Raw genomic sequence first — 21,358 nt, 5'->3', positions numbered from 1 at the left:
CACATGCAATTCTTTTTTAAAAGTTCGTCAATGCCATGAAATCGGACCATTTTACAAACAACTATAGAGGTAATCAATCATCATATATGCAACTCTTTTCAAAAAATTCTCCAATGCACTTTGTACTTGTTTACGCTAGATGCTTATGTATGTCCTATTGTGTTCTATAGCAATGCCCACCAAGCAAGACTAGTTTTCATGGGGCAATCGTTCTAGGTTGGCATTGTAATCGAACAGCTGATCTATGGATGCTACAATTCAAGCTATCTGAACCGTCAAATACGAATCGGACGGCGGAAATGCACAAGAAAATTAGGGCTCTCTGTTGAGCCATATAAAGTTCATTTGAAAACCCTAGCTCCTTCTCTTGCGCAGTGTTTCTACTGCAGGTTGAAGGAGCACTTCGTGGTACGCTCGCAGCAGGTAAGCCGTTTCTCGCCATAGCCGCGTTGTATGTGTGACTTGGCAGTGTCCTGTGACTTCTAGGGAGCTTACCTTTCCTGCATGTTGCCTCCGTTTTCATTTGTTCGGCTCTAATGGCCTTGGTCTATCCAAGCGACGTTTCCGCGATCATAACAGCAGGTCTTGTAGATAATAAGAATTGTCTGTCTACTATCCCATTTCTGAGCTTGTATGTAATTGTAGTGTGCTTTGGCTCCTAGCTTTTATGTTTAAAGCCTCAAATTTCTGCTCCTGGCCTCTACTGCTACTAGCCCTCCAGCATCGTTAGGAAAGCGCATCTGGGACGTAATTATTCAGTTTTGTATTGTATTTTAAGCGCACCTGTCCTTTGCTTATTGCTTGTTACGATCGTACATCTGTAAATCCTTGTGACCATGCAAACTGATAAAGTCTTTTTGGTCAAGTGTCAGATTTGCAGCCATGGGAAAGGAAAAGACTCACATCAACATTGTGGTCATTGGCCATGTCGACTCTGGAAAGTCCACTACCACTGGACATCTCATCTACAAGCTTGGTGGTATTGACAAGCGTGTCATAGAGCGGTTTGAGAAGGAAGCAGCTGAGATGAACAAGAGGTCATTCAAGTATGCGTGGGTGCTTGACAAACTGAAGGCTGAGCGTGAGCGTGGTATTACCATTGATATTGCCCTGTGGAAGTTTGAGACCACAAAGTATTACTGCACTGTTATTGATGCGCCTGGTCATCGCGACTTCATCAAGAACATGATTACTGGAACTTCCCAGGTATTTTCATCCTGTATTTGTCATTTTGAGTGCCTTGGTGGTGTGGAGGATTGAAGATCATTGTCTGCAGGCTGACTGTGCTGTCCTGATTATTGACTCCACAACTGGAGGTTTTGAAGCTGGTATTTCTAAGGATGGACAAACCCGTGAGCATGCCTTGTTGGCTTTTACCCTTGGGGTGAAGCAAATGATTTGTTGCTGCAACAAGGTAAAGTTACTTTCTCCAGTGTGTTCACAAAGTTTTTATTCAGTGGTGAAGTAATATTTCATACATTTTTTGCAGATGGATGCCACAACACCGAAGTACTCCAAGGCCCGGTATGATGAAATCATGAAGGAAGTGTCTGCCTATCTGAAGAAGGTCGGATACAACCCTGACAAGATTCCTTTCGTGCCCATCTCTGGATTTGAGGGCGACAACATGATTGAGAGATCCTCTAACCTTGACTGGTACAAGGGTCCCACCCTCCTTGATGCTCTTGACATGATTTCAGAGCCCAAGAGACCCTCCGATAAGCCCCTCCGCCTGCCATTGCAGGATGTGTATAAGATAGGTGGCATTGGAACTGTACCTGTTGGAAGAGTGGAAACGGGCATGATTAAGCCCGGGATGGTTGTTACCTTTGCTCCAACTGGACTGACAACTGAGGTCAAATCTGTTGAGATGCACCATGAGGCCCTTCTTGAGGCACTTCCGGGTGACAACGTTGGATTCAATGTAAAGAATGTGGCTGTCAAGGATCTCAAGCGTGGGTTTGTTGCCTCAGACTCCAAGAATGACCCTGCCAAGGAAGCTGCTAACTTTACCTCTCAGGTTATTATCATGAACCATCCTGGCCAGATTGGCAATGGGTATGCACCTGTGCTCGACTGCCATACTTCCCACATTGCTGTGAAGTTTGCTGAGATTCTCACAAAGATTGACCGACGCTCTGGCAAGGAGCTTGAGAAGGAGCCTAAATTTTTGAAGAATGGAGATGCTGGTTTTGTCAAGATGATTCCTACCAAGCCCATGACTGTTGAGACCTTTTCAGAGTATCCTCCACTTGGACGGTTTGCTGTTCGTGATATGAGGCAGACTGTTGCCGTGGGAGTCATCAAGGCAGTGGAAAAGAAGGATGCCTCTGGTGCCAAGGTTACTAAGGCTGCCCTGAAGAAGAAATGAACCAGACTTTGTGATGGTAGTGGGTCTGGTAGTTTTTTGTGTGTTTTGATGCTTCGGATGATATTATCTAGAGTGTTGCAGACATGGGTTTTGGATAGACGGTGGCGCGGTTTCGCTGTGCTTCCTCCTCTTACCGGCCTTTTCTATTTACATGAACTTTGCCTAAGTAACTGATAATGTAGACAACTATGTTGTTTTGTTTTCTCCTGAATATTATGTTGAGGCTTTTCCTTTGCTCTTGGATCCCATAGTAGTCTATGTCAACAGTCAACTGCCCTTATTCAAGGAGTCTCTTAACCCCCCCCCCCCCCCCCCCCCCCCCCCCCCCCACGCCGATTTCCTTACAAGGGCTTTGAGTAAACTGATAATATTGGCTACTTCGTCGTTTTGTTCTCCTGAATTTATGCTGAGCCTCTTCCTTTCGCAGCTAGTTTCCTTGTTCAAGACTTGATTGTTCAAATTTAAGGGGGCTACAGAGAGAGTACCTTTAGCAGACTGCAAAACCACTTATCTCCAAGATTAAGTCTTAACTGCAGAACCACTTATCTTATTCTCAATGTTACTGAATCAGCTGATCTAAGAAAATCACTTTGGAAGGGTGGAGAGATGAAACTTCAATTTTGCAGTGATTTTAGTTATACTAATGGTGAAACTTGGTTTTTCCCAATTAACATCTTGATTACCCTTGAGGGCTTGAGGTGCTATTCACGTCACCCTTTTGCTTGAGAGTTGTATCAATTAATTTCATGCTAATCATTTTAACCTTTACAGACCATGTAGCATGTTTTTTGTTCTGTCTTGCGTGCTCTATAATATTGATAATCATCATTTTTCATCAAAACACCATTTTGCGTCGCTTTTCATGCTATTCTGCAACGACGCTTGTTAGTTGTTATTGTTGGCAAGTTTTGTTTGTGGAGAGTCACCATGAAACACTTGGATTATGTACATTATCAAACCAAACTAAACATCTTATCAAGTGGAAAAGCATACAAATGCGTCACATCCAGGGCCACGACTCTTCGGATAGGTATGTACATGATAATGATCGTAGTAAACGTTTCAACATATATCACAATAAGTACATGATTGTTTTTATTTGCATACATCGAGAGGTGTTAAGAGAACTGTGTTTTTATGTCACAATATGTACGTGTCACGGCATGACATCCATCCTCTCTGAACCTGCACATCTTTTGGTTGTGCCACAACAACATATGTAGAGCATTAAAACTCATGGTCAGACGTCATATTCTCACTTTCATTCTCAGTTTTCATGTAGTTGGCTTCATTATCCTCTTCACTTGGTTGTGTATTAAATGGATCAGCATCCCCTCTTCTTTTGAATACTTATTCTTTTTCCTGCAATGGGAATTTTTAATTCTGTCCCATCCAGTTCACACAAGGTGTAAGTTGCATTTTCATGCACATGTTTGACAACATAAGGACCAAACCATCTCTTTGCAAGCTTTCTTATTGTAGAGTGCTGGTTTTCAAAGCTACTATTATACAACACCCAATCACCTTCTTTAATGTCTTTTGGTACGAGTTTATGCATCTTGTCAAATCTGTCTTTGTTTTTCAACCTTGCATTCTTAAACGGAGCTTTTGCAAGCTCAAGGTCTTCAGGTCTTCTTTCCAATTGTCGTATGCACAATGCAAGAAGGTCTTCTCTACTCATTTCATCTTCCCATGGCAATACATTCCATATAAGAACTACATCTTGAATTGGCATCACAGGTTTTTGACCATACATCAATTCAATAGGTATATAGCCCGTGATTGAACTATGTGTTGTACGGTCAACCCACAATGCAAATGGTAGTAACTTTGGCCACTCTCCAAGCTTACCTTCACAAATCATAGCTAAAGCTTTAGTTATTGGAGGATATCCTCTTTCACTTTTGCTATTTTCCTCTGGGTTATAAGCACAAGTTAAAGCTAGTTTGATGCCCATTCTAGAGAAGAATTCCCTTGCTTCATCAATATCCAATTCTCCTCTATCTGCAATTATCTTTCCCACACACCCATAGCGATGGATCATATCTTTAAGAAGAAATTTACATACAGCTTGTGTACTCTTTGTGCTCAATGCACACCCTTCAATTTGATTAGACAAATCTTCTCTTGTAAGCACCAAATACCTCATTTGCCAAAGTCCCGAAGGTTGTAACCAAGTCCACAACCCATTTGTAATGCATGGCTAATGGATAAGTAGGATGTAGTCCATTAGGATGTCGTACATTTGAATACGTTTGGTATGTCACACAAGACTCCACAAACTTAGCCATATCCTTATACATCCCTTTCCACCAATACTTTTCTTTTACCTTGGCAAATGTTGCCCATACACCTCGATGTCCTACCCATAAACTTTCATGGAACTTCTTGATGATTTGTTGGTGAGTAACCTTATGGCATACTACGCGCAATGGTGTTCCATCTCTTCGTTTAGGATGCTTCCATAAGTAGCCATCTCTCAAGAAGTATCCATATGCTTTTCTTCTTATCCTCTTAAATTCGTGCTCAGTCCAATCATCCTGCTTCTGCGGAGTACTTAAGTAGCAACCTATCAAGAGCCATTCATCCTCATATAGTTCCTCTGAAAAGGACTCAAGTGAAGACACAAAACATGCATGACTAGTCTTTGCATGATCAATAGTGTAAAACTTTGTGTCTACATCATCTCCCTCAATAATCATGTCCTTTTCATCTTCATACCTTGCCCTAGATAGCATATCTGCCATTGGATTGTCATTTCTTGCAATATGCTTGAACTCAGGATTCAAGGACTTTATGCAGGCTATCCATCGCAGCATTGCAATATCAGGAGTCAAACAGTTTGTGATCATTCCAAGAAGAGGCAAACAATCCGTTTCCACAACCACTAATGCCTTTATCAAGTACTCCTTGTCACACCTCAATGCTGTAACCACCCCCCATAGTTCCCTTTTTACTTGTGTATAATCTTGCTGGCGAGAACTCAGAATCTTGTCTCCAAATCTCACCACATATCTTTTTCCCTCATCATCATCTTGCCCTACTGCCCATCCTATCCCTGTAGGACTCGTGTCCACTGTCAATTTGACGATGAAAGAAGTAGCTTCTTTAGATTTCTCATGGCTTTTGTGTGCTCTTCTTCCCATCAAAACTTCTGATTCTTTCTCAACAACCTATAAAGGGGATCTGCTATATGTGCATAATGTGGTATCCATATAAGATACAAGATGCAAGAACCAAGACATCTTCGAACTTTAGATATAGTTGTACATGTTTCTTTCATGTTTTCGATTGCATCCATCTTTTTTGGACAAGGCCTTCTACCATAAGGACCACAAATATGCCCCACAATCAACACTTCATTGACACCAAATACAAATTTTTGCCATGACAGGGTAATATTAACTTCTTTCAGCTTTGACAAAATATTCTCACAATCTTCAATATGGTTTGCAACAAACTTACGGTACCCCCTTGAATCCATAGCTTCATCTTTATCTTTGTCTTCACATCCTTTAATGGGCACATTATCAAGAAATGGCATTGTGATTTGAGGTATGAAGTCACGTAGAACCTTGTTCATCCCATTCATCATATGTGTAGCTGAATTTGTTGCTCCTTGAGGTAAGGTACACATCCTTACCAGTCCCAAAGGTGTTTTCATAATTGTTAGATCTCTACTCTCAACATCTAGCTAAAATTGATCGTACCCTAAATAGAGATCTCCTATTGAGTAAATTGACCTTCCTGCAAACGCCTCTGTAAATTCATCCACTATAGGTCCTGTACCCACATTCCTGATGGTAACTTTGTTTATTGGTTGCGTATCTTCTATGAACCGCAAAGCTCCATTCTTCTTAGGCACAGTGAACCACCTGTTTGAATATGGCGCACAAGAAGGCTCCAAGATACCCATGCTAATCTTTTCATTGAGTAGTTCTATTAACTTAAAGTGTGCGGTTTAGCTGGGAAGGTGCAAAACCTCTGGCTGTGAGAGTTAGTGATGAGAGTCACAAACACTTTCTGAAAAAGCGTTTGTGGAGAATCACCCACTCTCTTTCTAAGGGTGAGAGAAAATCTAAGAGCGTTCGTGACAGCAAAGTCACAAACCCTCTTTTCTATCGTGCTTGGAGTCTGCTTGTTTTCGTAGTTGAGATTATGATGAGAGGATCACCAAATCACATTCAATTTAACTTTATAAGACCATTTAAAAACACTAAAGTTTCAGCCATGAAACCTCAATGCTCATACAAGCACAATTCTCAATCAAAGCCCAAACCTCTTTCATGGTATCATGTAGCCTCGCCCCCAATTACATAGTCATAACATTAAATAGTTGTTGAAAGGAATGCTCGAGCTTCCACCTTCATGACAATAATTTTATGATTTTACAGAGATTTAAGAGCTTCTAAAGTGAAGCGCACATACCATTTTGATAAGGGGAAACCCTTATTCACTCCCTCACTAGCTCAGATACAAGATTTCAAAGAGGCGGGACTGCCCTACACATAGATTGAGCAACCATGGAAGCCATTGCACAATAGTACAAAATTGCTGGTCTCCTTTGTAAAAAGAAGCCCTCCCTCTCTTACCCACGGCAATATGAGCTGATGTGTCAATTTTTAAGCCATTTTCCCACTTTGGATCAAAACTAGGTCATTTTCAGCTCATTTTTGACCCAAAAAATTACCATTTTTGATGCAAAAAATGCCAAACGGACTCAGAAAAATTCCTAAATTTGAGGGATCATCCGCATAAGCATAAAAAGCATAGATAAGCATCATTTTTCATCAATATACCATTTTGGGTCACTTTCCATGCAATTCTGTAACGACACCTGTTAGCTGCTATTTTTGGCAGTTTTTGTCCGCATCAATCTTTATAGGCGAGATGAGTGTGCCACCATGAAACACTTGGACTATGTACATTTTCAAACCAAATTAAGCATCTTATCAAGTGAAAAAGCATGCAAATGCGCCACATCTAGGGCCACGACTCCCCGGATAGGTATGTACATGATAATGACCGCAGTAGACGCTTCAACATATATCACAATATATACATGATTGCTTTTATTTACATACATCGAGAAGTGTAAAAAGTGAGGTGAATGTTTTTATTTCACACTATGTACGTGCCACGGCACGACACCGTGACAGCCCTAATGGAAAAAGTGTAGATTAAACAATAGGTGATCAAGTTGCTCAACTGATGAGGGAGCTTTACTTGGTTCAAAGCTTGGTTTTGAAAGTCTAATGTGGCCTAATACCTTCATATGGCTAAGATATGGCTTTATTGCTCTTGATTATCGTTTCTATGTCGCCCTTGCACCAGCAAGGACAAACAAGAGAGTCCATGGGTGCTCACTCTTAGACATGCATCCCACATGACGTTAATTGTTGAAAGACCTACAAGGGAAATGCATTGATAAGTGAGGTCGATGGGATAAAATAGTCTGGATGATCAATAACCTGGGCACTTGAAAATGTTGTTGGTTGAGCGATCAAAGGGGTTCACAAATTTTTCAACATTGATTGGGTATAGCCCTTGTATATTTGTTAACACTAGGCTAGTAACCTATCTAGCTGTCAAAGTGTCCTTTCAAGGTATTAAGAAAAATTGATACCCTTAATTGACTCATCATTTGTTTGGAAATCCTTTCTTAATGCTGAAGGTAAAAGACCACTACATATGGGAAAACTAAGTAACCTTGAAAATTCTTCACTATTTGGTCATGATAAGCTCCCAAAGTCGATGTCCTCTTCCAATTTACCAAAAAGAGGAGATTCTTTAGTTCAATCCCATGTTAAATGTCGGAGTAAGCTCAACTTGTGACAAAGCTTGTAAAATTGATTGCATTGGAGATCCTGACACCTCGGTTATCTAGACCAGTCGGTGACCTCTTGAGATATGTTATTAAGTACAAGCACATTAAAAGCCAATGTGCACATAGAGTTTGTTGGCATGCAAGAATGAAAAAATGAATGAAGGGAAAATTACCAAAATCCCTTGTAATTTGTGGAATACCCTTCAAATTTCAAAAATTCCCAAAACCCTTGTGTCTGTTTTGGGTAGAGTGCTCTAGATTTTTAAAAGTGTGTTCCTTTTGACAATAGAGATCGGTTTTTGATTGCTTAACACATAATTTCTCATGAATTAGTTGACAAAAAAGGGCAATTATGTCTAAAACTAATGAAGCGATTCATCTCTAAAGCTTACATAACCAGCTCAAATTCTAGTTTTGGCATCTTACAATGATAGACAATCAATCTTCTTATAAAGAGCTTCAAAATTTGTGTCTTTGAAGATGTTTAATCTTACAAGCCGGGGTATTTTGGGAATACTTTTCAAAAGTTGAAGGGCATTTTGGGGAGTTTTGACAAAATAAGGGGGTATTTTGGAAAATTTTGACAAAATATGGGGGTATTTTGGGAATTTGAGGGGTATTTTGGAAATTTCCACAAATTACAGGGATATTTTGGTAATTTTCCAATGATTGAATGAACATCCAAAGTTGGCTTAAGTTGACGGTTGTTGGTGGAAGCCCAACTTGTAACAAGACTTGCATAAATTGGGCAGTCCAAAGGTTTTTAGGACTTGAGGTCTTGGTAGATGGATAAACCAATTTTTGGAACCTTGTCATTAAGTATGCTTGTACGGGAACAATACTGGGATAGGTGACCTCTTTGGAAGTAGTTGTCCGCTAGGCGATAAACTCCAATGGTTGCTAACCAGATTCTATGGTTGTTGAAGCCTCAAAATTTATATTCTAGGTATAGAATTAGGTGCAAAAAATACACTTTTTCTTCATTTTGCCAACATATCATCAATGTTTTAATACCTAACGCACTATTTTTTAGTAAATATGAAGTCTTTTTGATATACTTTGATCCTTTGCGTGCTTCCGTACACGTATATAACTTATCAAAAACATAAAATAGGGCCTCCCTATGTCAATTTTGAACATGATTATGAAGAATTAACCTGCTCCAATGAAACTAATTGTCCTCCATAGTGTGGCCATCCTGATCTATGGAGAAATCATGAAGATAGAGCCAAATTTAAAAGGAATAATTGAATCTACATATAAGCTACAAAGTTAACATGCTTCTTGGATCACATTGTAATATTGAAGAGAATAAGAATATAATTGTAACTCAATATGAGTATGTTTTTGGTAAAATAAAAAAATAATTCAAACTTTGTGTTGTTAGCTATATAGTTTATTATTTGCACCAAACTCAAGAAAGAATAGCTATAGGATATGAAATCCGTGTGCAAAATCAATTTGTCTTTAAATTGTATAAAGTTACTAATTGCCACTTTCTTGATAAATCGGGACCTACAAGATCTCATAAATAGGCGATATTATAGACCAAACATTTTCTATTGATTAAAAGCATGCAAACATGCTGAAAACTAGTAAAGCTATTTGTATAGCACTCTAAAACTAATTAAGATTATTGTTAGCATGGTCTATTGCCAGTATTATGAAAATTGGTCAAAAATAGCACACGATTTGGATACAGTTGTGGTTAAAAACTCCATAGCAAGGACAAGCTTAAAGGTGGAATCCATAGCTCAAAATAATTCCATTTTTTTCCAACTCATGAATCAATTGTATGGATATCAAACACTTCAAATCATGCTTTACATCTGTTTGAATAATTCGAGAAAGTAGGTCTCCTAAGAAGACACAAAAGTGTAACGCTACCAATCTACTGCTAAATCCTTGCAATTGCCAAAGACTTTAATCAGATGGCAATGAGAGGAACCTCCATTGCATTAGGCTACGCAAACCAATCATGCTGATTTTGTGTTCATGAATGATTGTCATTGCAGTTTGTTGATTTAAGAATCTTTTGCGATGTTGATGCAAATGAGCTAGAATTGTTCACGAGGTATTTACAATCTAGATAAAATAGCTAATGATGTAATCTATTTGGCAAGTGGTGCCCTATAGTTTTGTTAAGAAACAAACAAACAAGAAGAAAGTTGTTATTATTCTAGAAAGGCTTAATAGTTTAAAATAGCTGTTTGTCTTTGCTACATGCATGTGTGAAGTTGTGTGTGTGTGTGTTTCCAAGTTCAACACATTAAGGAATGACAAATGTAGGTTGTCGGTGCTTGGGTCCCTTGGAGACGACCCATGTGAGATGTACTTAGTTAGGGCCTTGATTGACTTGAGGAGGTGAGGCAATGGATGTATTCCTAAGTAAAAATTGCAAGATTTTTGGTCCTACTTTTCACGAAGTGATTTAATTTTGAAAATGATCATATATCAATCCCACTTTAATTTTGCAAGATTAAAAGGTATTCCTAATGGCTTCAAAAAAATCAAAAGGTATATCTAATTCAAAGTTTCCCTCAACAACAAATAGGATGTGCTAGTCTATAGTACATAGTAACGGGCAATGATAAGGCACATAGATTTGCGAGAGTATCATTTGGGAAGTACAGATACAACACACAGACACACACACACACACACACAGAGGACACTTTAAAGAGAAGAAAATGCCAAAGGGAAAATAAAGGAGAAGAGAAACACAAATATACCAATATGAAGTTAATTACCTCTTTATATGGACACAAAAGGTCTTTTGACTTTCCACCTTCATATGTCTTTTCATTTTCCACTTTCATTTGTCTTTTGACTTGTCTTTTCATTTCCTAAACTCACCCTTCACTTAGGCACTTGATATGTTTTGAAATAATTTTCATTTTTCTGAGATTGGGGAGACCTAATGCCCCTTGTCCATTCATATAACAAAAACACCAAGATTCAAGTAAAGCGTAACAATCATGTCCTCATGGTCAAGTCTAGTAACTCCTTACCTATTCGTCAATATTGGAATAGCACGTGGTTCGTAAGTATGAAATAAATATGTACATGAAGCATTGCCACGATGTGCCAAGTGGAAATAGCTACCCCACTTACTCACATCGAAGTTCAACATATAATCATGTTGTATAAGTCCTTGTGTAAGGACATCGGTCCTATGAGCAAGGCCATCGGCATGGCCGGGCAGTGTGTATGCTAGGGGGAGGCTATAAAATATCACGGTTGGGTGAAGACTAGCATACGCATTACCACCGCCCTTTCACTAGTATTCGAGCTATTTTTGGAGGGAGGCGAAAAGCGGGTCGCATGTGCGTGCGACGTTCTGCTTATCTCCCACGTTCCGCAGACAACAACGTCTCCATTGTGCAGCAAAAGAAGACAAGCACGCTTTCCTGTGCACATCGTGCGGATAGACAACGACAACTCCATCTACGTCCTCCACAACGGGCGACTAAGGTGAGCGACCAAGGCAAACTCAAACTCGACGACATCGAGGCTCCAAAGGCTTTCCTTAGCGCCGCGCGCAGGAAGGCCCACTTAACCCTTGCATGAAGAAGGGTTCAACCCATCCCATGAGGGTAAGAGGCAAACACTTCACCATCAAGCTATTAACCCTTGTTGTGTATAACAAGGAAAGATAGCCTACTTGTGTTGAAAGGAAAACTAGAAGGAAAGGGAAAGCTTCAAACTTCAAGGAAGTAGCTTCACCCTTCCTTTTCACTTCTTGGAGGACAAGTTTTCCTCCAAAAACTCTTTTTTCCTCAAGGAGGTAGCTGTGAGGTCCCCACCTCGTCATCTCAAACGACGTTTCTAATGGTAAACTTGGTGGCCACTAGATCTACAGCGAAAGCAAACAAAGTGGTTTATGGTTCATCTAGCGGACGATCTCTCATCACAAAGTGAATCGAGTTCGAGCCTACTAGCATCGAGATCTATTTCCACCCCGCAGGGGAAGCGTGATTAACTTATCTGGTGATCCTAAGATCCACCTTCCAAGAGGAGAGAAGTCCCGAGTGCCTTTTTTCCCATGTTTCAGAGACACGTACACTTGAGACCTTACCTCTCTAGGGGCAATGAGTAATACTAACGTTCTTATTGCACTTATGGGGACGGAGAGTTCCCGACTAATCGGGACCACCCTTCTCATAGGCATTGGCAACCCGAGCCAAGCCCCCACTTTCCACCCCATACTCACACTTCCTTTGTTACCTAATTACTACCACACATGGTTGTTCAACACATAATTCCTTATTTATTTTCCAATTCACAAGTTCTTTAATACAGCCCTTCAACCAGTATTGCAAAGCGGCACCAAGACAGTAACTCTAGTAAAAATTTACTCAAAAACTATTCATTTAAAATTCCAATGTTCTGGGGATACAACATCCCTCCCCCAGTGAGAGTTTACTCCTCTCGTTGTCGCCTAGTTGCCCATACAACTAGGTATGTCCACTGCAACGAACGCAAGACATGGACATCCCACCACATAGAACGTAAGTCGTGGGTATCCACCGCAAAGAACACAAGTCGTGGATAGAGGCCCTAAGCTAGTAACTCTAGCTACTGCGAAATCTTCGCGAGCCGCCCTCTGTGATCAAGAGGGGGATCATGACTAAATCAACATTGGAAATAGAAATGAATAGGTCGAGCTAAATTTTCCTTAGCAAACATTCTTTCCTAGCTCAAACAGTATATCCAACAATCATTCTTTCCTACTTGAAAATTAATATACATTTCAATTCAAATGCCGTGATCTCCGTTTGATTTCTCCTACATGTTTAGGGATATGTTCTTTCTTAACTTATCGGATACAATGTTAACTTAAACAAAACTTGAATTAAAAATGTGACCTACCTCCATAATTTCCTCGTCATTGCTCCGTGAGTTAGCCGGTACTTGGTCGACCGTGGGAGCCTTTCCCTTCCCAATCGTGTTGCTTGTCCCAGCCTCGCGGTCATGGGAACCACCGAAACGAGTTCTCTTTGTTGGGGCCATTTTATACTTACTACTTAAATTGACAACTTGGAAAAAAAAGAGCTAATATTTGAGAGCAACATACGACCAAAATGACAGATTAGTTTCAATAAGCAAATCCCTTTATACGAGAGGTTTGATTACTTCAAGACATAGAGATTTCTGATAGCACCTTACTTGTTCTATGGGAATTGGCCCTAAGGTTAATTATTTGGCCTAGATAGTTAAGAATTTCAGGTTTCTTCTCAATCTATTTACTAGAGATGAATTTGGCATGCTTAATCACTTCCTAATGCAAGTAGAGGTTTGCAGTTTTACCGTATGCATAGTTGAGAGGGTTTCTCCCTTCCTAATGATTAATGATGGATTAATTTCACTAATTACATCCTAATCTGATCTAATTGATTCTAATTTAGTTGTTTAAACATTGTGTGGCAATAGAAAGCAGTTGACCATCTCTACCTCAATGCCGACTTGTTCTTAATTACAATGGTGACTAGCGGTTGATTCCTTAATCATGTATTAATCTATGATTAAGAGAAACTAACTGCTTGCATAATTACTAATTAGATTAAGATTTATGTAATAGATCAATGATACGGAGAATTAGAGAGTATCCATTGAGTAATTTAGCTAGGGTTATGCACAATAGATGCGGGATTAAGAGAATATTGGAGAGAATTGCAACAAGCATGAATTAAATTGGATATTACCAAGATTAGGCTGAATTCCTCTCGAAATTCTGATGCAATGGACTCCTCAAGATGAGAAACGGGCAGCACTTTCCTCCTTAGCTCTTCTTCCAAAGACTATGTCTGCCGGCAGCACCTCCCCAAGGTATGTGTGTGTATAGGAGTGTGTGTGTGTGTACTTAGTGTGTGTGTGAGCATATGTGTGTGTGTGAGCACACTTTTATATAGGCTCTCCCAAGCTGAAATTCGAACTAGGTTGCTAAATACATCTGAGGGAGTACTCACCTCATGCAAGGCAACTTAGTTGCATGCTTACCAAGTGCCCGCTTGCTTGGTTTAACTCACATGCTCTCTCTCTCTCTCTCTCTCTCTCTCTCTCTCTCTCTCTCTCTCTCTCTTGCATGGGAATAGCCCACGAGCCCCTCTTGTGTGTGAGGGCGTCCTCTTGCTACCAGATTGAGCTTCCAGTGATCAGGGGTTGGTTCCCGCATAGTAGCCGAGCCCCGGTGCTCCCCGTACAAACCTTATGAAAAGTAATTTTAACCTAAGACGGGCAATTCAAGTCAGCTTTTAATGCTGAAACTTGCTGTACTAAGCTGGAGCTAAGGTGCATAATCCCGAGTACCTGCCATATTTAGCAGCCCCCGACGTTCGAAAATGCATTTTTTCAAATTCGGGGTACGGGTGCAGTTTGTCGAGACGGTCAGAACTAGACGGGTCAGGTGACCAAAAACTTACTATTTTAGGATTTTTTTCACAAATACTATTTTATTTTATTTTTGAAAGCTCTATAAGATACTAAACATCATGGCACCGATAGATTTAGGAAAATTGCCAAAAATAGTAACTTTTGCAATAAGGTTATTTTGTGATACAAGGGTGCTTTTTTTAGCTCGGGGTCAGAGATCTTACATCCTCCCCAACGTGAAGAATTTGAGATGTCCTCATCTCAAGAACGTATTTGGGTAGTCTTTTATGAGAGTCACTTCATCCTCCCAAGTAGCGTCTTCTTCACGATAATCTTTCCACGCCACAAGGTACTCGGTAATTGTCCTGTTTCATAGCTTTTCTTCTCTTGTTCCAAGTACATAGTCAGGTTGAAGTTCGAGTACTCCTTGTGTTGGCATAACTATCTGATCTGAGTCCAAGAGTTGATCAGGGTTGGGGATATAGGGTTTGAGTAAGCTGACATGAAATACATCATGAACCTTTAAGTTTGTAGGTAACTTTAGCTTGTAGGCTTGGTCACTCATAACTTTAACGATCTCGAATGGTCCACAATACCTTGGGCTTAGCTTCTTGTATCTTCCTAGTGATAAGTTGCTTTTTTTCGGTCGGACTCGCAGAAAAACCTTATCTCCTTCTTTGAAAGTTCTTTCCGAACGGTTCTTATCTGCATAGTGCTTTTGTCTATCCTGAGCAGCCTGAATGTCTTGGCGAATAGCTCTAGTATGAGCTTCCATATCTTCTAACATCTTCCTAGAGGATTCTACTTTGATAGTTGGATCTGAGAAGTTTAGTGGTGCTAAACAGTTTTGTCCATAAAGAGCTTTAAAGGGTGACATTCCAATGCTTTTGTGTTCGGAAGAATTGTACGCATATTCTACCAAAGGAAGATATTGTAACCACTTCTTTGGCTCTTGTGAACAATAGGCCCTGAGAATGTCCTCAATGACTTGATTTACTCTTTCAGTCTGCCCATTTGTCTGCGGATGATACGCTGTGTTGAAGGCTAATTGTGACCTAATAGATTGGAAAAGAGGAGTCCAAAACTTTGATGTAAACTTGGCATCTCTATCACTGACGACACGCTTGGCATGGGTAAACCATGTAACCTAAAGATTTCCTTGATGAATACTCAGCTAATATCCGAAGAAGTAAAGGTTGTCTTTATGGGTATAAGATGAGCCACTTTTGTGAGCATATCAACAACCACAAATACAGAATCATAACCTCCTATAGAAGGTAATCCTGTAACAAAGTCCATACTGATGCATTCCCATTTCATATGGGGTATGTCAAGAGGTTGAAGTTGCCCTGGTAACTTGATTCTTTCGGCTTTTATTCGCTGACAAGAAAGACATTGCCTCACATAGTGAAATATGTCTCCTTTCATTCCAGACAAAAAATAACTCCTCCTGATAGCATGAAGAATCTTAGCATAACCTGGATGTCCTGATGTAGGGCTATCGTGTGCTTCATATAGAATAGTCTTCTTTAAAGCTGGGTCTCTGGGAACACAGAGTCTATGTCTGAAGTAAAGACATCCTCCCATAAGAGAGTAATCTTTAGCTTCAGGCATTTTATTCTGCTGGACTGATGATACTATACGTTGGTATTCTGGATCTACCAAAGATGCTTCTTTAATTCTATCCCAGATAGGGTTATTTGGAATAGAGATAGCTCCGAGAAAAGATTTTCGGCTAAGTCCATCTGCAACGGCATTTTCCTTCCCTGGTCTATACTTTATGTCAAGGTCATATTCTTGTAAGATTTCTATCCATCGCCGTTGTCGCATATTGAGAATAGGTTGAGTAAAAATCCATTTTAAGCTCTTGTGGTCTGTAACTAACTGAAACTTGCGTTCGAGAAGATAATGTCTCCACAACTGTTAGAGATCTTACAGTAGCTTCAAAGTGAACAAAAGCCTTCACAAAAACGACGGGTTTTTGTGAAGAATCAACAAAGATGTTCTTACAACGAACGACAAGTGAAGCGCTCAAATTCCCGCAAGGCGAGGTTCACATGCAACGCAAATCGTGGAGCATACAAAACACAAAGACTTCAATTTTACAAGGTACAAGTTGTCATTTTTTTTTCTCTCCCTTTGCATTCGTGTGTGTTTACCATGGCTAGTGAGGATATCCCACCGACACACACGTTTGATTTTGAGCACGTAGATCAAAATCAGGGCACCATAGGTGCGACTGACACTAATATGCATGATGACGATGATCTGGGAGATCATGGCCTTGTAGATATGGCTGCTTTCAAGACTTTGGAAAATCGTCAAAGCGTACTTGAATGCAACCTCTCTGCACTTAATGCAAATGTTACCAATCTTACGGAGTTACTTGTGACATTTATGAATTCATAGACGACTCAAGGAGCCACAAGTGGCACGGTTCGAGGAAACCAAGAGACAAATGCTGCAGAAGATGCAGAAGGTAGCAATGCATTACTTAAGAATATCACCATTCCTGAATTTCACGGGGAAGTGCGTGATCGCAACAAGGGTGTGGTCAATACATTCTTACACAAATGCAGTGATATTCATCGATTGAGACACACCTCAGATATAAAGACGGCTGTCGAAACAAGTCTATCTCTTAAAGACAAGGCCTATAAGTGGTGGATGACATTTCCAATAGATGCTCGTCCTCCGTCTTGGGCTGCATTTCAAGCTTCTTTCTCCAAAGAGTTTTTGGACTCCAATGAAGAAGATAAGAATTGGTTAGCATGGGATGCATGTTGCATGTCTGGCCTCTCTCTCACACAGTACCTTTCAAAGTATCAAGAAATCATATTAAAACTAGAAGGTCTAGATGAATTCCATAAGATACGGGGTTTTAATAGGGGTCTTGACAAAGATTATCGTCTTAATGTCAAGACCCAACATCCAAAAACTTTGGAAGAAGCCATTAGTCAAGCCCAAAGATACGATGATGACCAAGAGAGGAAAGGAAATGTTCCCTACACTAAGACTAATTTTGCTAAGAGCAATGTGGTTAAGAGCCAATGGCGAGGTAGATCTCCCACACATTCCAAGAGGAATAAGAGACAATCTACCTCTCCATGCCCACAAGAGGCTAAGAAGTCTAAGCACTCACGAGATACTCCACGTGGGTCTCTCAGCACTGCCGATTTTGGGCGTGCGAAGAAACACAATATGTGTTTCAGATGTCTTTTGGACCAACATAACAAGAAAGATTGTCCTCTTTTGCAAGGCAAAGAAAAGGCCATGCACACGGTGCAACGCCTCACATTAGATTCATCTCCTAAATATTGTGCTGTAGAGGTTCTTCATATGGAAGAAAAGCACAAGTGTTGTGTGCCTGCTTCAATGTGGCAGCCCACCTTTGGCCCCCATGATTTGATTCGCATGCATAGTACTATTGACGGAAAGTTGATGAATCTCTATGATTTTCAAAAAATTACAAAGATTCCCAAGAGAACAAGTATTCAAAACGATCAAAGTTGTCAAACCTCGGCATAGCCAAAATTTCCAGACGACCTCCAAGGAGTCCAACAAAGATTCAAGTAGTAGCATCAACCCCATTGGCATCAAGCTCAATGGAAAGCTTGACGGCAATGGAATATTACAAGATCTTTCAATTTTTAGCGATCAAAATAGACATGGTATTTTTTGATGAATGTCTAAAAATTGGCAAAGCTAGCAAGTTGGACGACAATTTGCAACAATCCCACATCGACCTCAAAGATTCTCTCTGATTTGTTGTTGGAATTAGGGTTGCATAGAAACGCACATAGCTTGGAGAAGACGAAGGAAGCTCAAGGCACACAATAGAGAGTGTATTACTTAGTGTGCAATGGAAAGATACATAGCTCTAGAGTGATGGGCATATATACAATGCACTAAAGAGGGAAAAAAATTCCCCGGCGGTCCTAGTGTGTTCACACACATCACTACCACATGTATATGGTAACAAATCCCCCCTAGAGTGATGCGGTGAACGAGAGCTGGCACATGAGTAAAGGGAAGTGCCATGCCCTGAGGACATGATCAGTCCACAAAGGGGAGTAAGCCTAAAGCTTTGCGGAAAGCTTCAAGCTTCTCATGGGACAATGCCTTTGTGAAAAGATCTGCAAGGTTGTCCTGTGTTGGCACATAAGCCAGGCTGATCTCTCCTGCTGAGAGCCTCTCCCTGACATAGTGGTAATGCACCTCAATGTGCTTTGTGTTTTATCCCACGACTAGCCAAAAATGCATTAAATTCATGAGACATATACTCCCCCCCTCGATCTGAACGGAGGGTGCCCATAGTACATTTTGAGATATTTTCATCCATAGCCAGAGATTGTTTGAAGCACATAAAAACTTTGGACTTCGCTTTAAGTAGAAATACCCATGCATGCCTGGAGTAATCATCAATGAAAGTCATGAAGTACAGGTAATTGCTCAAGGATGAAGTTTGCATGGGCCCACAAACATCACTATGCACAAGCTGCAACCTGCATGTGGCCCTAACTGAACCATCCTTTAAAAACTTAGTTCAAGAGGCAACAAAGAAGCAACCATATCAGATTTCTGCAAACGCAGCAAACTGGCAAAATTCAGATGCCTAAACGTGCATGCCACACTTTTGCATCTGAAACAGCCCTTGAATCTGCAAGTGCATTTCCAAAATTTTGTCCACACTTGTCATACAAAGTGAGCTTATACGGCCCACGACACAAAAGGCCAGATGCAACAATTTCATCACCAAAAGTGAAATCGTGAACCGTACAACTGTCATCCACAAATTTGACTACAAGTCCAAGTCTAGGAAGTGCAAATACAGACAAAAGATTCTTCTTCATCCCAGGAACATAAAGTGCATCAACAAGTGTGAAAGAACTGCCATTTGCAGCAGTAAGCACAATCTTTCCAACTCCTTGAACCGTATAAGAGGCATTGTTGGCACAAGTGACTGAATTCCCATGAGGAATAGACTCAAGAGAGGTGAACAATTCACGATGTGAGGTAATGTGCTTTGTAGCACCACTGTTGAAATACCACACATGTGAATCTGCAGCAAGTAACATGCATGCATCATGGACAATAGGATTGCAAGTGCACTCTGCACTAAAATCCCGTTCTACATCAACATCAACATCACAGTCTCCTTTCATAGAAGACTCGACAATGGATGCATTTGTAGTGGAACCAACATTTGCATTGGAACCACCCTCTTTCTTCTTAGCCTCTTTGGCCTTCAACTTAGGACACTGCTTGATCAAGTGATCATTAGCTTTACAATAATGGCAACGCATCTTCTTTTTGCCCTTATCACCAGAATTTCCAGATGAATTGCTGCCAGCAAAAGCATTAGGAACATAAGTTTTTCCAGTCGCAGCAGAACCATAAGAAGTGGCTGCATTGCTGTTACCACCCTTTCTTTGAGAAGCAATAAAAGCCCGTTCAACTGATGCTGCCTAGTCTTGTTTTCTCTGGAAAGTGACTCTTGCAATAGCAATGTGCATAATGCATCAAACTTGACAACTTCAAAAGTTCCTTGGGTCATAAGTCTCCAAGTACTAGCAAAATTCTGGTAAGAATCTGGTAAGGCATCAAGAATAGTCTGCACAAGGGAACTGTCTGAAATGACTTCACCTGTAGAAATAAGTTGCTCATTGATATCCTTGACACCAGCAAGGAAAGTGTCCATATCATCTTTCTCATGCATAATCTTCGATTCCAGCTCTTTACATAGCAAAGCAATTTTAGCCTCATTGCGGCTTGCATAAAGACCTGCCAGAATATCCCAAGCCTGTTTTGTAGATTTTGCTGAACAAATGTCAGGAAAAATGGTGTGATTCACAGACATCGCAATCAATGCATGAGCCTGCGCATCCCAGCGAGCTTGTTCTGTTGTAGCAAAACAACTCTGATAGCAGCAATCCTTGCAGCAAGACCTGCAACATCCTCAACATCGCCTACATCTTTAGAACCAGGACGTACATCAATGCCCTGCACAATATTCCAGACGCCCTTTGGCACAAGAACATGCTGCATCATGTAAGCCCACATAGGGTAATTGTCCCCATCCAATCTATCCTCAGCAGCAAACATCTTGAACACATCTATGTTGTTGTCAGCCATGGTAAATGTCTGCACCTGATGTAAAAACTGCCCAAAATGAGGAGAAACTGAATGAGACCTGCACGTGCTATATAGCACAACCCATAATAGACTGTATAAGACCTGTAATGCAAAAACGGCACTGACAAAAATTTTGCACAAAATGACAAAATTGCATGTGCAGACCTGCCTGTAGTGGAAACGGAGGCCAAAATGAGCCCGAATCAGAAATTTGAGCGGACTAAGCTCTACGAGTTCTCCCAAAATTTTTGTTGACCTGCGAACGCTCGCCAAAGCTCACAGAAATCAGAGAAAGTGAGCAGGTGTGTGCTGGAGCTGCTGGCGACTAAGCTCGGGAGGACGTAACCTGCTCTGATACCAATTGTTGGAATTAAGGTTGCAAAGAAACGCATACAGCTTGGAGAAGACGAAGGAAGCTCAAGGCACACAATAAAGAGTGTATTACTTAGTGTGCAATTGAAAGATAGATAGCCTTAGAGTGATGGGTGTATATACAATGAATGGGGAAAAAACCTCCTAAAGAGGGAAAAAATACCCCGGCGGTCCTAGTGTGTTCACACACATCACTACCTCATGTATATGGTAACATTTGACAAATAAATTAGCAGGGTTAATTATTAATTGCGGTTACGATAGTTCTTAGATGATTCCAA

At 40.5% G+C, this 21,358-nt stretch overlaps 1 protein-coding gene across 2 annotated transcripts; it reads left to right on the top strand.

The window, feature by feature from the left end:
* The first annotated feature begins 286 nt into the window (after positions 1-286).
* Positions 287-2,605, top strand: LOC147457890 (elongation factor 1-alpha-like). Of its 2 annotated transcripts, none has more exons than XM_086512674.1 (4): positions 287-423; positions 873-1,206; positions 1,277-1,414; positions 1,490-2,605. In XM_086512674.1, exons 2-4 carry the CDS (start codon positions 883-885, stop codon positions 2,369-2,371), a joined length of 1,344 nt encoding a protein of 447 aa, XP_086368800.1. In that variant the 5' UTR covers positions 287-423; positions 873-882; the 3' UTR covers positions 2,372-2,605. The 2 variants fall into 2 exon arrangements, with proteins under 2 accessions (XP_086368800.1, XP_086368801.1); XM_086512675.1 differs by having other exon boundaries at positions 309-423; positions 867-1,206.
* Positions 2,606-21,358: the final 18,753 nt, after the last annotated feature.

The sequence above is a fragment of the Adiantum capillus-veneris genome, chromosome 5 (genome assembly GCF_014529385.1).
Source record: "Adiantum capillus-veneris isolate H3 chromosome 5, ASM1452938v2, whole genome shotgun sequence".
Classification (NCBI taxonomy): Eukaryota; Viridiplantae; Streptophyta; class Polypodiopsida; order Polypodiales; family Pteridaceae; genus Adiantum; species Adiantum capillus-veneris.
Note: the sequence above shows the minus strand (reverse complement) of the source record. Positions and strands in the feature narration are given on the sequence as shown.